Source organism: Pogoniulus pusillus, chromosome 30, assembly GCF_015220805.1.
Source record: "Pogoniulus pusillus isolate bPogPus1 chromosome 30, bPogPus1.pri, whole genome shotgun sequence".
Lineage (NCBI taxonomy): Eukaryota > Metazoa > Chordata > Aves > Piciformes > Lybiidae > Pogoniulus > Pogoniulus pusillus.
Window position 1 is genome coordinate 2,710,974 of NC_087293.1, and position 16,727 is coordinate 2,727,700.

At 43.3% G+C, this 16,727-nt stretch overlaps 1 protein-coding gene across 3 annotated transcripts in view; it reads right to left on the reverse strand.

Moving 5' to 3' along the window:
* The window catches only part of LOC135189004 (protein HIRA), a 47,826-nt gene that overhangs the window by 13,931 nt on the left and 17,168 nt on the right, over positions 1 to 16,727 (reverse strand). For all 3 annotated transcript variants that reach the window (XM_064168901.1, XM_064168902.1, XM_064168903.1), the window contains exons 8-17: positions 14,988 to 15,155; positions 14,032 to 14,145; positions 11,732 to 11,802; positions 8,656 to 8,761; positions 6,931 to 7,158; positions 5,354 to 5,439; positions 4,684 to 4,881; positions 3,148 to 3,318; positions 1,507 to 1,711; positions 672 to 776 (exon numbers count right to left, since the gene is read on the reverse strand). In XM_064168901.1, coding sequence (XP_064024971.1) covers positions 672 to 776; positions 1,507 to 1,711; positions 3,148 to 3,318; positions 4,684 to 4,881; positions 5,354 to 5,439; positions 6,931 to 7,158; positions 8,656 to 8,761; positions 11,732 to 11,802; positions 14,032 to 14,145; positions 14,988 to 15,155 — 1,452 coding nt within the window. The remainder of the gene's footprint in view (positions 1 to 671; positions 777 to 1,506; positions 1,712 to 3,147; positions 3,319 to 4,683; positions 4,882 to 5,353; positions 5,440 to 6,930; positions 7,159 to 8,655; positions 8,762 to 11,731; positions 11,803 to 14,031; positions 14,146 to 14,987; positions 15,156 to 16,727) is intronic.

Consider the following 16,727-nt stretch of genomic DNA (forward strand, 5'->3'; position numbering starts at 1 on the left):
GAGACTGAAGGACAGGATCTCATCCAGAAGGACCTGGACAGGCTCGAAAGCTGTGCTGAGGAGAATCTCATGAGGTTCAATAAGGCAAAGTGCAAAGTCCTGCACCTAGGTCAATCCTAGATATCAGCCCAGGCTGGGAAATGAGGACACTGAGAGCAGCCTTTCAGAAAAGGGCTTTGGGGTGCTGGTGGATGAAAAGCTGAACATGAGTCAACAGTGTGTGCTTGCAGCTCAGAAGGCCAGTGGCAGCCTGGGCTGCATCAAAAGAAGTGTGGCCAGCAGATGGAGAGAGGGGATTCTGCTGCTCTGCTGAGACCTCACCTGCAGTGCTGTGTCCAGCTCTGGGGCCCTCAACACAAGACACGTGGACCTGATGGAGCAGTTGCCCAAGAATACAGTTGAGGCCCCAGCCCTGAAGATAATCAAGGTCAGGCTCACCAAAGCTATGATCAACCTGATCTGGTGAAGAATGTCCCAGCTCACTACAGCAAGCTTGGACTGGATGACCTTTGAAGATCCCTTCCGACCCAAACCGTTCTGTGATCTTGCTTGAACCAATACAAACATTCTAACATTAACCTATCCAAGGATCTGAATAATACTGAAAAAAAGGCAAGCAGGACCTTTTTTTTTGAAGTATTAAGCTTCCCCACCCCCCCGAGTCTACTTACTTGCAAAGTAAACGATTTCTGTGGGATTGGGGTTGGCAGTTTAAGTGCTAATGCTGGTGCAGAGATGCAAGCAGCATCCTTCTCAGAGGCCAGTGCAGCTTGGGACTGGAAAGAAAACCAAATGACAGTTGCAAAAGGAGTTAAAATTTTCCATCCAAAAAAGTTAAACTCAAAGATATTCCAGAATATCAAGAGATGTGAAAGAGAAGGTTTAATTCCATATAATTGCAAATATTGATCTTTTCCCAGTTAGTTGTATAAATGCAGGCTTTTAAATACAGCTTCTAAGAATGAAACCCAAAACAAACTAAGTGTGGTCTTTTTTGTTTAATATCCCACCCTTTTTCAGCTGCAACTAATTAATGGAGATGCTGCTATACTGCATGAAAAAGCTAAGCTCTGACTGCTGAGAACAGAGGGAGCTGTGTTCCCTAACATGATGGAAACTAATACAGCTCACTACTTCGTGGATCCTAGGAAATTCAGAGCCATTTCGGTTCCTGTATCCAAGTCATCCTCTTGAGCTTGGGCCACTCTCCATCGAAGAACACCGAAAGCCATCGGGGTTTCATTTTATTGCACAGCCACTTGGCAGGCTATCACTGCTCAGCATGCTGATATCATTTAAGAAGTAGCCACTCTGTAAAGGACAGAGGCATTGCCTGCATCTGCTTTTTATAACCTTCAACTCTAAAAACAATAACTTTAGACGCAAGCGGAGGGACGGTTACCAATTCTAAGGGACTAGCACTACTCGTGTCGCCCTGACAAGTCAACGTGGGACTGACTTTATTGAATGAACACTGAAAGGCAGAGTGATTGTTATTTCTTTCACCTGAACAGTTAAAGTTACTGGTACAAGTCTGGAGTCTTTTCGGGGCCTTCCTTTTTTCTTCTTTTCTACCGTTTCTCCCTCAAGTTCCAGTTTCCGTTTGGGTGCGCTGAGTGGTTTAGCAGCTGGAATCTTCTCTTCGCTGTCACTGCTGCTCTCCAGAATATCCTTGGGCTTGTTATCTTTAATTAAATTCTGATCCTTCAGTCTGAACAAGGGAAAAACAGGTATTCCACATTAAGAATAGGCTGACTCCAAAAGCTGCCACATAGGCTACAAGCTGCGTTCTTCTATATACATTCTCAAGCCTCGAGTGTAAGAGGAGGAAGCTGAAGAGGTACAGCAAAGCCTCTGCTAAAGTACAATGTGCAGTATCTATGTAAGCTCATCAGAGATTCTCTCCTTTGAAAAAAACGAATCAAACTAGTAGTTAGTAACTGGACAAAGCTGTGAGTAACAGCTTTATTTTTAGCATTCAAGTCCATTATAATCAGAGCTCTTTCTCTGGGTTGATATAAATAATTCAGCACTCAGTAAGATGCAAGAGAAGTTCACCCTTTCCCCTCCAATGGACATTACACTTTCTGCTTGCTCATGCAGAACTTAATTTGTCATCCTGTTGTCTATCCCCCAAAGTTGTTCTAGTCACTTCTGACTACTGTAAGTAAGAGGTGTATCTGCAAACCATACAAATGACCTCGATGCCGCATGTTCCAGTTCAGGAACACAATACAACTGAAGAAAACAGAAGTACAATACTCTGTGAACTCTTAACCATTATACCCTAAACCAGGTCATTTAATCATACTCTTCCCATTCCCTCCAGTGGCTAATTAACAGCTCCTAAGGTTTTGCCACTTTTTCCACTTCCACTTGGCTTCCTGCAGGTCCCTTGTATAATCCAAACCTTTCTTCCTTTGGCATTTGAAAGATGTCAAATAGTACACTTTGATCCACCTCTACTGACACATTAGAAACGAGCAATATAATACATCTTTCTTCTGCATTATATGGTGAAACCCTTTGACATTAAAATGTTGAGGTGCTTAGCAAAAAACACATTTTATTGATAATAAAAGTGAGGATCTACACACTTCTTTCTCTCCTCAAGACTGCTATTTTCTCTGTCATTTGTTTTGGTGCAGCAGGAATGCTTATGCCATAACACTGTCAAAAAACAAAGCATAATTATGTGTGCCCAGAGCCAAAACTCCCTAAAATCAAAGCATCTTCCCTGCATGCCTTCCAGGCATACAAGTGAAACACAACTGCAGCTATTATGATGATAGGCAGTCCACAGACATGTCTGGTAATTTATCTTGAAGGCAATCTCACTCTGGTACAGAGATACAGGCTAACTATTTTTGTCTTCTAAGGAGCAGAGATGCATGCAGCCACGCAAGGAGCCATGTGCACACACAGCCCCTGGTAACAATACTTTGAACTCAGAATATCTGCTTGATCCCAAGTGCCAGAGACATATGTACAAAGGGATTATCCTAGCAAAGAATTTACCTAATTGCAGCTGTTTCTGCTTCCAGTTGTGGAAGAGGCCCAAGATGATTTCCAGAGTGCCAGCACCGTGACATCCACACCACAGAGAATCAGCACTTCCATTCTCTGAGTTACTTTGCCCTGTCTTACCTGTCCACAACAGTCTGATTCGTATTTGTGACAACAGCAGTCCCTGAGGTGGCTTTGGATCGTTCTGTAAATCTAGAATCAAATGCTTTCATGGGTTCAATCTTTGATGGAGTTGTCAACACAGAGGAAGACGATGCAGGAGGAGCAGCTGAGGCAGAGGTAGCATTTAGACTGTCAATAAGAGACAGGAAAACAAGGACTGAATGAAATTTACTACTGGTAACCTGCCCTGCTCAGAACTAGCTAGAAACCACACTGCAAACCTTTCAAGTAGACATAGGAATTACAACATGCTTCTTCCTCTTTCACACATCAGTATCTTGCAACCATTGCCTCCACTCAAAAACAGTTTATGACACATCTCAGAGCTTCATGTGGCCAGAAAAATACATGTAGATTAAAAGCTTTTATATATATATATATATATATATATATATTTCAATTCAGGAATTAAATTCTATTTTCAGATGGTGCTTATGCACCCAAAGGGAAAGGATGACTATTTTAAATGAGAACTGGAAAGTTCCTGGTTTTACTGCTTGTTCAGATTACCAAATAGTTTCCATTACAAGAAGATATTCCTCTGGTTACCAATCAATTTGGGCTGGAAAGATTCACTCCGGGTTTCGATTTTGTTGTTGCAGAATTCAAACGAATTATTAGGCCTTTCCAAGCATAACTCTAAGGCACAGGAATGTGTTTTCCCCACACTAAAGCATTCCTGGGATCTGTTATTTGAATAGCTGTTTACTTTAGAGACTTTTCAGAGAATGAATTGGAAGAAAGAATGGCTCTAAGATAACTCATGTTTGTACTAAAAAGCTGTTACAAGTCCAGATTCCAGAGAAAAGGAGACTTAACAGTTTCATCTGTCAATCATTTCTCATTGCCTACCCACTCATTTTTTAATCTGTGGCCAATTTCAACTAACTTTGATGGAATGGCAGAGCTTCCAATGACATTGTGCTTTTATGAATGTTATAAAAAGCCACACACACAGAGGAGAAGAAACCAAGTCAGTGTTTGAGGGAAAAACAAGTATAATTCAGCTGTATTCTGCCATAAATTAATCTGAAAGACACACTGGCATATCTGCATTGATAAGCCAATAGCACTGTGCTCTGATGGGGGTAGTTCCACAGGGAAGAAGTATTCTCATGCTTGAAGAGAGGAGATCTGCAGGACACAGGACAGAGTTTGATGGAAAATAGGCTTCATTATTTCCATTGCTAGAAAACCTTCTACTGTTTATTAATGTGATCTATAAGCAAGTCAATGTGTCAGAGCAACAGCAATCAACTCTCTACCTCATTGCACTGCAGTTCATTTCCAGGACTATGCATATGGATTTCATTCATTTATCACTACTGAAAGAATCCAAATACTGAGCAAGATCAATGCTTTCAGGAACGTTAGCTTCTTGGAAGTTTTGCAGTAAGGAAAGCATTTGACTGATTGCTTGATTACAGAATTGAAACCAGAAATAATTAAGTGAACAGAGTCATAAAAGTGAGGAACAAAACTGCAAATACTAACCCATCTTTATCGGCTGCATCATCTGTTGGTTTTATACTAGCTGCTGCTGTTGGCTCTACAGAAGGCTTAGAAGTATTAAGGGAATTTGCTGCGTTAGAATCTAATGAAATGAGCTGCTGGTTACTTTGAGAAGACATCATTGAGCCAGACAGAGATCCAGAAATTGGGATGCTATTGAAAAATGCTGTAGAAAAATCCCTAAATGAAAAAGACAAACCATAAATACATATTTTCTTGAAAACACTTCTCAAAATCCCTGAAAAGGCTTGAAAAGGAGTCCTTCTAACTGAACTATTTATTGCCTTTTGCTCCTGCAGACACTCACACACAACCTACAGAAGCCACCAACACCTAACTTCCCAGAGACAATTCTCACATACAAAGGATGCTAAAGCCAGTATTAATGCAGAAATGAGCCTGCCACACACTAGAGCATTGTTCACTCACCTATAAGGTTAATTCTCTATGACTGTTTATTAAAGGTGAGATCTTACAGCTAAGAGAACATAGACTGAAACTGTATTCTCTAAGTATACACAAGGTATTTCAAGCAAGTGCATTCAGATACCCTAAGATTAAAATCAATCAGAATTCTCAATTCATTTCAGGAGATAAAAAGAGAAAGGTGAAAGAGTCAAGAAGGATTTGTAAAGACAACTTCCAAACATACCCAGTGTCCAGCTGAGCTATGCAGAGAGGTGTGATCCTTCTCCGGCCATCTGCTGTTCGTGTTTCAACTTGTTTTTTTAAGAGATTCTGGTGAAAAGAATGATTTCATTGTCATTTCTGATAAATAGGAAAGGCCTTTTTTATGTTCTCTTCTCTTTTTTTTTCCCCTCCAACTGACAAGAACAAAAGTATTAAAAGAAAGATGTTCCTGAATGAAGAATCTGTTAAGGAAGATATTTCCCCGTGTGGGCTGCCCAGGGAGGTGGTGGAGTGGCTGTCCCTGGAGGTGTTGAAGCAAAGCCTGGATGAGGCACTTAGTGCCATGGTCTAGTTGATTAGATAGGGCTGGGTGCTAGGTTGGACTGGATGAGCTTGGAGGTCTCTTCCAACCTGGCTGATTCTATGATTCTATTTCCTTTGGTTCAGATTTTGTTCTTTGATGCTGTTGTTGTATAAACAGATTTAATTTTTTGTTAATAAAAGCCTATTTTGATGCTACCACTTTTTTTTAACCAATGATAGGTGGTTGTGAAGTAGGTCATACAGTACAAGGTACAATAGAATTCTGGTTCTGATTACTGCTCTGAGGCTGTAGCATAACAGAGATTCTTTTTAATTTAGACACATGCATTTCCAATTCAGGGTCTATTCATCTGTAGAAAAGGCATCTGTGGAGAATGGAATCTGTTCTCCACATCACAGAGTCAAGCCTGAAATGTTCTCATCTGTGTGCACTGAATCCTTTATTATAAGTTGTGCTTAGGGGAGAATGAAATAATGCTTTCAGTCTCCTGCAATGAGAAACTGAAGGGCAGTTCTACTGCTGCTTATTAGTTACCTTTCAACTCCTTTCTGCACACTGAGACTTTAGCATCCATCACAGAATCTCAGAATGTTAGAGGCTGGAATGGATCATCCAGTCCAACCCCTCTGCCAGAGCAGGACCACCTACAGCAGATCACACTGGAATGCATCCATGTGAGCTCTGAGAATCTCCAGAGAAGGAGACTCCACAAGCTCTCTGGGCAGCCTGCTCCAGCACCCTCACAGTAAAGAAGTGTCTCCTCATGTTGAGGTGGAACCTTCTGTGTTCTAGCTTGTACCTGCTGTTCCTTGTCCTATCACTGGGCACCACCAAAAAGAGACTGGCACTTTCATCTTGACAGCCTCAGGTATTTATAGAGGTTGCCCTCTCCTCTCCAGACTAAACACCCCCCAGGTCTCTCAGTCTTTCTTCACAGGAGAGACATTCAAGTCCCCCAACCATCCCTGTAGTCCTTCATTGGACTCCCTCCAGTAGATCCCTGTTTCTCTTGAACTGGGGAACCCAAAACTGGACACAGTATTCCAGATGTGGTCACACCAGGGCAGATACATCCACAAGCCCTATTCCAGTGTCTTACTTCTGCTTAAAATCATTTTCACTTTTCAGCAAGTGCCAGGAATGTCAGCAGGACGAGTCACTGGTTGAAAAGGAACAATGCAACACAAATAAGGAAGTAGAAATTTATCCTAAGCAGTTTGGTATTTATCAGTTTAATACTTGCCACTACAAAGGGACTACCCAAGGACACCTACCTTTCTAATGTCCTCCAAGCTCTCCCCATTAACCATGCTTGCCACTTTGGGAGCCGCTGTTGCAGTCCCAGATGCATCCCTGATGGATGCATTCTTCTGCTCCACCTGCTGCTGTTGCTGTCTCTGTTGATACTTGAGCATCTCTGGGTTCTCAATAATGGTGGTAGACAACTGAGCTTCAGTCATTATTGCCAGGCTTTTACCATAGGTGGACTGATGAATGTTGCTCTGTTCACATTAAAGAGGGATCACACAACAAAGAGTGACTACAGCTGCTAGCACACCACCACCAGCTAATGCAAACACACAGACCTCATGGAATCCATAACATGTAAATGCTCTCTGGATCATTTTTAGACTAGTGGTAGGTTTCTGTGGCCGTTTTGGTAGTGAGTGAGGGGTTACAGCAGTGGCTCCTGTGAGAAGCTGCTAGAAGCTGCTAGAAGCTTCCCCAGCTCTGCGTCAGTGCTGCCTCTGGCCAAGGCTGAGCCAACTGCTGGACAGTGGTAGTGCCTCTGTGACAATGCAGAGGAGGAAAATCTGCAGCAGAGAGAGGAGTGAGATGTGAAACACTTCTGTGGACATGAAGGTCACTGAGGTTAAGAGTGAAGCAGAGGCCCAAGTGCAGCCTGTGGAGTGCCCCACACTGGAGCAGGTGGTTGTGTCCTCTGAAGGAAGCCTGTGCTGGAGCAGTCCATCACTGGGAGTACTGCACCCTGTGGAAGGGACCCAGGCTGGAACAGTTCATGAAGAACTAGAGGCCTTTAGGAATGACTTGTGTTGGAGAGGTTCATGAAGGACTACCTCCCATGGGAGAGACCTCACACTGGAGCAGAGGAATAGTGTAATGAGTCCTCCCCTTGAGGAGGAAGGAGTGGCAGAAACATTAGATGAACTGATCCCAGTCCTGTTTCTGATCCCCTGCACCACTGGATGGGAAGATGTAGTAGAGAATTCAGGGGTAATGCTGAGCCCAGGAAGAAGTGGGGATGGAAGAAAAGGTGTTTTCAAAATTTGGTTGTATTGCTCGTTATCCTACTCTGATTTGATTAATAATGAGCTAAACTGATGGAGATTTTTCCCTCTAGCACAGCCTGCTTTGCCTGAGACCAGAGCTGGCTAGTGATCCCTCTCTGTCCTTGTCTCAATCCAGCAGCCTTTTGTTCTATTTCCTGTCCCCTATCCCACCAGGAGGAAAGAGTGAGCTAGAGGCCATATGGTGCTTTGTTGCTGGCTGGGCCTAAACCATGACAATCATTTATCCACCACAGATTTATTTATTTGTTTTTACTATTTTCAGCTAACAGAAAATCAATATGTGAAACAATTGGAATTCCAAGCTCTAGCTGTTGATAGCAATGAGAAGAAAAACCAGCCAAGAGCAATCAGTTTAAAAAGATCTGCAAGTCAAAGACTAATTTTCCTGAAGTGTTTTGAAGGATCCTCTGCTTCTTTCCCTGGCCAAATAATTACTTAAAAGGTATAAAGATGTATAAGCAAGTGGATCTTTTCCAAACAGACTTTCCTTCCAGAATAGAAACTAATATCACAAATTCATTTCTTGACTGCACTTTTTTAATGATTTGAAAGCAGAGGGGAACAGATTCTCCTGCCATATGGACTAGCAGTCACCACACACTTCTCTTAAACACTCCAATATTTTCACTGATACAACACTCCTTAAACACAATCACAGATTCTCTCACTGTACAGTGCTTACTGTACCTTCTCCTCCTCGCTGAGTGGATCTCCAAGTTCATCCTGGGAGAAGTCCAAAAATGCCACTGATCCATCCATGGAACACACCAGGATACCAAGTCCATTAAGAGTCCTGAAGGAAATAAAGGTCCATCCTTGCTTTCAGTCTCTTTCATTGACACAAAGGTGCAAGACAATAAGTTACTCACTAAAAATCTTAGCATAAGATGCATTATCACAGCAACTACTGATGGAACTAAAGAAGTGGGACAGCAGGAGCCCAGGTGCTTGATATTCCTTTGGAGGCTGCACACAGAAAGAGCAATACACCTACCCATGGCACTGTCAGCACCATGAAAACCTTTCTGCAAGGGCAAAACAATGAACAAGGTGAGAAAATTATAAATGGTTTTGCTTCAAAAGATGTCTAAAGTGTGTGTGCTATTGGAACTGGATGCAGAGAGGGGCCTTCAGCAGACAAGCAATCCATACACTTCTTTTAAGGCCCTATAAATTGCAATTTGAGGCCCAAGGAAGACAAAGCTTCATCACACATGGGAAGTCAGTAGCAGAGAGTCCATTCCCATGCAAAGCTTACAGTCCAAACAAGGAAAAGGGATGAGACCCTTAAGAGAGAATCTCTGCATGTTAGGTAAATGCCTTTAGCATCATTACCTGAAGTGACAAGAACAAAAAGACAGCAAGATGAGCATCTGAGTGGTCAAAAAAACCTCTGTACTAGGCAAGAACAAGATACTGGTTCTGTAATTGTTCATTCTCTGGGCTCTTAAGCACACTGCACATTCTTGTATATATGGAGATGTACTGGAGGTCTCCAAAGGTTTTTTCTTGGTAGGAACTATCAATTCTAGACTTAATGGAATGAAAACCTTCTATATATAACCTATTAATGCACACTTGAAAAAAAATAGTACTTGATGAGTTTTGACTGCCAATCCAATCATAGAGCTCAGAGCCAGCAGCACAGACTTGTAACAGACAACAGAAGAGGACAGGAGAGCAGGCAGAGCTCTGAAGTCCTGTCCAAGTCAGTCCAGCTAGGCTTAAAATACTTTACATGCATCATCACGGCTACAGCTGTTTGAAATCATCTTTTTTTCCATCGTGGCTGCAGCCCTGATAGCATCACATCCAGAGAAGTTAGCCTCAGCACTAACTAGGTTAACTAATATCATCCCAAGGCAGAAAATGATAAAATCTTGTTTAGTTTTCTGCTTGCTTAGCAGACAAAATTGTTGAGCTCCTACTGATTTCTGGACCCAAGTGATTGTTCCACGAAAACATAATCAGGTTCAGGTATTATGAAGATGGATCCAAGTCTAAAACTCTAAAATAGAAACAGGACAGCTCTAGCATGATAATAGTATCTGATTCCACTGAATGTTCTCAGTTTGTCTTCAGACTGGAGCAGCTTTCTGGGAACAATCCATATTATTACCATGTCAGCCATACATTCCCATTTGTAAACAGGATCCAACCCAGCAACCTTCCTTTGTCTCTCCAATACTCCACAAACCATTTCCTCAGAAATTGCAATTGTTAAGCAGCTATTTGCAGGTGGAGAATTAAAAAAGCAGTATGAGGAAAACAGAACTATTCAAAGCTCATTGTGCTGCAACAACAGCAGCACTTCTCATGAAATACTCTGCTTCGTGGCTCTCTACCCTGCTTGTGTAAATGGAAAGAACCATGGTTTGGTTTTGAAAGCTTGATGGTGCTCCACTGAGCTTTGTGGCACACAGAAAACAACTGTAAGCTTTAACATTTACAGCATAAAAATCACCAATACTGCTTTAGTTAAAGTAGAACTTCAAAAGTTAGGCCCTGCTAGAATGAAGGGGACATAGAATCAGCTGTCTGCCTCTCATGAGAAAATAGTCTTTACCTACACACAACTCTTAACTGTGAGTCAGCTGAGGCATGGTGCAGAGCATTTTAAACCCCATTTACATCATTATTTCTCCCTTGTTATTTGAATCTTGCCGTGAATGCAGAACTATTAACTTCTGCAATTTTTATGACCATGCCTTGGAAAGAAAGCAGGATTGGAGAGTGCCTCTAACTGCAGGAAGAAGAAAAGTTTTGGTAGATAGACTGCTGGACAAGTGGATTGTCCAGCCCATAGCACTAGAGATCATAGAATCAACCAGGTTGGAAGAGGCCTCCAAGATCATCCAGTCCAACCTAGCACCCAGCCCTAGACAGTCAACCAGACCATGGCACTAAGTGCCTCATCCAGGCTTGGCTTCAACACCTCCAGGGACAGCAACTCCACCACCTCCCTGGGCAGCCCATTCCAATGCCAATCACTCCCTCTGGGAAGAACTTCCTCCTAACATCCAGCCTATACTTCCCCTGGCACAACTTGAGACTGTGTCCCCTTGTTCTGTTGCTGGTTGCCTGGCAGAAGAGACCAACCCCACCTGGCTACAGCCTCCCTTCAGGTAGTTGTAGACAGCAATGAGGTCACCCCTGAGCCTCCTCTTCTGCAGGCTGCACACCCCCAGCTCCCTCAGCCTTTCCTCACAGGGTTTGTGTTCCAGGCCCCTCACCAGCTTTGTTGCCCTTCTCTGGACACCTTCCAGCACCTCAACATCTCTCTTGAATTGAGGGGCCCAGAACTGGACACAGCACTCAAGGTGTGGCCTGAGCAGTAAACATTAGATAACTCTCTCGCCATTTTTGCTGCACTCTCTGGCTGGGCTCTGGCTGAGCTGCATCTCCCTAACCTCACCTTCCACTCACCTTCGCTTCTTAACCTCTTGGCTGAACCTCCATTCTTCCTTAGGACTGGGGTAAGGTTGAGAGGGGCAAGGGGAAGGTGCAGGCATGGTTGAGAGCCCCTCCTGGGGACTCAGGTTTCTGGGAGGGGAGTTGTGTTTCTGTATTACTTTTACCTTGTATATTTCTGTCTATAGCTGTATATACTGTAACTATTTGCTTGTATATTGTGCTAGGTGTAAATAAATAGCTTCATTTATATTCCCAGAACCGGCTGAGTCTAGTTGGGTACTTCTAAAGTGTGGGGGGGGCAGGGTAATACCCAAACCATCACAGTAACAAACAGCAGAAATCAACTTACCAGGAGATGTCCATGATAGACTTGTCAAACAGCTCGTGTATGACAACTAAGGGTCGTTTCAGACACGTCAGCTTAAGACAGAAGAAACAACACTCAGCGATTTAGAAGTCCTATAGGACCACAGGTATCACCACATTACCACTCTCTTGTTCACCAGACAGGATCTGGTCAGCAGACAGTTGTATGCCTGATGGTCTACCTGAAACACCCAGCTGCCCACTCCACTACTGGCACAGAAAAGCCCTGGAGAAGAACAGCTGACATTTAACCCTCCCCTCCTTTCAGAAACACAGACTGAATTTCTTCACCAGCTCTGCCTTTACATCACAGTCATAGAATGCTCTCTACCACTCAAAAAGTAGTTTTGCAGATGCTAAAGACAGCTTCTATTCTAAGCTTTGCTGAGATAAGAATGTTGTAAACTGTCAGCACAAGAAGACAGAAAGCAGATTAGGTTTCCATGTCCTAATGAGCAAAGGGAACTCGACTCACAAAGAATATTCCTCTACACTTAAAAATCAGCTTAGTAATACAGAATATTTCCAGCAACCTCTTCTAAATCAGACACTGTGTGCTCTTTAATCATAGAATGGCTTGTGCTTGAAGGGACCTTAGAGATTACCTAGTTTCAACCCCAATGGCATAGGGAGGAACAGCTCCTACTGGACCAGGCTGCTCTAGACCTCATCCAACCCAGCTTTGAACATTTCCAGTTTTGGAACCTCCACAACTTCTCTGGGCAACCTGTTTCAGTGTCTCATCACTCTCACAATGAAGAATTTCTTTCTAATGTCTAAATCTCATAGGAGAGGTGTTCCAGCCCTCTGATCATCTTTATGGACCTGCTCTAAGAGTTCCATCTCCTCCTTGTGCAAGGGGCTCCATAGCTGGACACAGTAATCCAGGTGGGAATCTCATGAGAGCAGAGTAGAAGGGGAGAATCACTTCCCTCAACCTGCAGGCTACACTTCTTCTGATGCAGCCCAGGATATGGTTGCCTTTCTGGGCTGCAAGTACACATTATCAGCTCATGTTTGGTTTCTCAACAACCAGTGTTAAACCACAGAATCACAGAACAGTTTGGGTTGGAACTGACCTCCAAAGGTCACCTAGTCCAAACCCCCTACTGTCAGCAGGGACATCCTCCACTAGATCAGGTTGCTCAGAGCCTTGTCAAGCCTAGCCAGGCATGGGGCCTCAACTACCTCCCTGAACAACCTGTGCTAGTGTTCCACCACCTTTATGCTAAAATCTTTTTCCTCACATCCAATCCAAATCTGCTTTTCTCTGGGTTCCCTTCCATAGTTATTTCCTTTACATATCCACAGGTCCATTGTATCTATTAAACTCTTCACCTACAGCTTTCCATCTCCACAATATGTAATACAACCTCAACAGGCCCCATACATGAAATCACAGTATAAAATCCAAAGTAAAATATGCTAAAGGTGATACTTTGATATGGGTATGCATTGGTGACATTGCCAGAAAGAGACTGAGTGTTATGTGTTTAGCAATTGATGAATAAATATCACACTGGAATCTATAAATAGGAGATTGCAGTCAGCAATTGGTGTGTCCTGACACGTGCTCTCATCACAAAGCTTGACAAATCAGTTAAATTTATTCCTTCTCCTTTGCAGTTGCCAAACAATCTGCCTTGGAGTTATGTATTTGAGAATAGCTACACTTCTTTCAGCCAGAGTAACAACTTCAGTGTAGATTTTAAAGTCAAACCCAAACTACATACTGAAAACTGGGAAAATACACTTAAACAGCTCATTCATTTCTCTCCACAGCAAAGACAGGAGCCAGGGACTGAAGGCAGAACAAAGCAGAAAGATGATCTGTATATATGCTCAGAAACAGCTACCCTGTGCCTGTTGCATTGTCCTTGGACCCATAAAAGACAAAGATAGGCTTCAAGAGTGATCAATGGATAGGTAGGCTAAACATAGGGAAACAAAAAGTCCTTTTCTTAACACACTCACATGGAGAAGGAAGAAAAGACACAGGAAAGAGAGCAGTGCTGAATTATGTGTATTAAGTGTGGTAACACATCCCTTCCTTCCACACTTCCTCCCCCTTCCCAAGGCAACATAACTCTGCCGCTGGCTTCTCTGTGCTTCAGACAAAAGAGCTAACACCAATCTACTTCCTTCCCCCCAGCTAATCCTGTGACAGAGAGAAAAACACCTAAAAATCCATCTAAATGTAATGCTGTACATGTGACCTTTGTGCTAGATTCCCAAGCCATCCAAATGACCACATTTGTTCATAAGGCAGTTAAAAAAACTCACCCAGACAGAAAGAGATCGATCCTTACTACCCACAGCACAACAGCAGTAGGGACAGCTTGACTTGGTGGAGCTTCCATTCTTCTGTTTCTTCTTGAAGATTTTTGGATTGAATTTCTGAATAAATGAAAACACCCCAAATTTTATTATAGTGATTACATTTCAGTAGATCTGCTTTAGAAGCAAATTTTCTACACAGGGATGAAAAAAAGCTCTTATTTCAGAGAGCAAAGCCCCAGGCAGATTCTAGAGGAGCACTGACAAAAGCCACCTGTGCTTTCTTAAGGAGCTTTCTGAATGCCTGAATAGGAACAAGTAATATTAATTTTACTAGTGATGAAGAACTTAAGTCAGTTCAATTAAGTCACCAAACAGCTAAGACAGACAGTGTTTGGCACTCCTAACATGCCCCTTTATTCCTCCATCTAAACTTGTCCAAATCTCTTATCTCAAGAAGAAGTTGACTGCTTCCAACATCATAGAATGGTTTAGGTTGAAAGGAAGCTCAAAGCTCATACAGTTCCAATCCCCTGCCATAGGTAAGGACACCTCCTACTAGAGCAGGCTGCTCAAGGCCTCATCCAATCTGGCCTTGAACACCACCAGGGAAGGAGCATCCACAACCTCCCTGAGCAACCTGTGCCAGTGTCTCACCACTCTCACTGTAGAGAACTTCTTCCTAACATCCAGTTTCAATCTCCCCTCTGCCAGTTTAAACCCATTACCCCTTGTCCTGTCATTACAAGACCTGGTAAATAGTCCCTCCCCAGCCCTCCTGTAGCCCTCTTCAGATACTGGAAGAGTTGACTTGTAGAGTTGGACTTTAAAAATCACCACCAAGCATTTGCTTTGCTAATCTTGATACTCCTCTTCACCTCTGCTCCCATTTAAGCACAGAATCATCCAAAAGCTCACATTAGGAGGTTTACTTCAGGGATAAATTACTATCACTCACTCACCACTACCGTAACTGCCTTCCGATGCCCTACAAAGTCCATGTTGGTTTTCCATCCATCTCTCTCAATGATCTGAGCAGTAGGTCCAGAATTATTCATGGCATGAGCAGAAACCAGATAGTGACCATCAGGTGACCAGCTAAGACGCAACACATGAGTTGTCCCTCCACACTGACCAAAAAAAACACCAACCCAACATGTTAGAGCTTCAGAGGTGTTTGGCAAACAAAAGAGATCAAGTACAAAGTAGTTACAATTTCAATTTAGGGAATTCAACTGCAAGTAAGAGGTTTGGGAATGCATAAAATGGTATCACACAATATTCTCAGCACTTCAGCCATCTCTGTGCTGGTGATCTGCTGCACTTTATGAAGCCCTTATGAATGAGGAAAGGAACCTAGAGATCTTTTTAAAGGAAATCAAAGTGTATTTGGATAATCAGAATGGTCCACCCTGGAGGGGACCTCCTAAAGTCGTCTAGCCCAACCTCCACAGCAGTCAGCAGGGACATCCTCAACTAAATCAGGTTGCTCAGAGTCCTGTCAAGACTCACCTTGAGTATCTCCAAGGAAGGGGCCTCAGCCACCTTCCTGGGCAACCTGATCCAGTGTTCCAGCACCCTAATAGTAAAGAAACCGTTCCTAACATCCAATCTAAGTCTTCTTTTATCTCAATCTATTGCCCCTCACCTTGTCACTGAAGGCCTTTGCAAACAGTCTCTCTCCATCCTTCATGTAGCCCCCTTTAGGTACTGGTGGGCTGCTATTAGGTCTCCCTAAATCCTCCTCTTCCCCAGGCTGAACAACCCCAGTTCCCTTACCCTGTCCTCATGGCAGAGATGCTCCAACACCCTGATAATTTCTGTGGCCCTCCTCTAGACCTGCTCCATCAGGTCCATCTCCTTCCTATTTTGAGGGCTTCAGACCCAGACACACTACTCCAGGTGAGGTCTCTCCACAGCAAAGTGGCAGAATCACCTCCCTGGATCTGCTTGCAGTGCTGCTTTTGATGCAGCCCAGGTTGCCAATGGCCTTCTGTGCTGCAAGCTCCCACTGTCTGCTCACATCCAACGTCTTGTCCATCGGCACCCCTAAGTTCCTTTCTGCAGGGCTGCTTTCTATCTCCTTATCCTCCAGGCTGTATTGATAGTGAGGATTGTTCCAGCCCAGGTGCAGAACCCTGCACTTGCTTTTGTTGAACCTCATGAGATTCTCCTGGGCCACTTCTTCAGCCTGTACACTCAGTACTCCTCACAGTCCTAGCAGTGTGCCAACTGCTAATAACCAGACTTCAGCTTGCAACACCAGCTCATATGAGTTTAGGCACTTACTGTCTATTACAAAGTGTAATTGCACCAAACACAGTATCTTAAGATCACTGCAAAACACTGCACTCACTGAGCACCAGCTTCTGTCCCCAGAAATTAGATCTCTCAATCAAAGACCTCACATAAGAGCTCTATGATGCCAGACCAAAGATCTCCAAGTACTTATCTCGTTTCCAATAGTGGCCAACAGAAGATGCACGGGGAAGAACACAAGAACAATGTCATTCATGTGCCAACACTGCTTTGGAACAACCTCTCCATTTCCAAGAATTGACTCCATTGTTTACATAACCCAAGTAAACCTTTGGCATCCACAACACCCAACTGCAACGAGTGACTCGATGTAATCCATCATCTGATGGCTCTCGGCACTGCTAAGTTAACAAATCCCTGTGTAGCATCACAGATTGCACTGG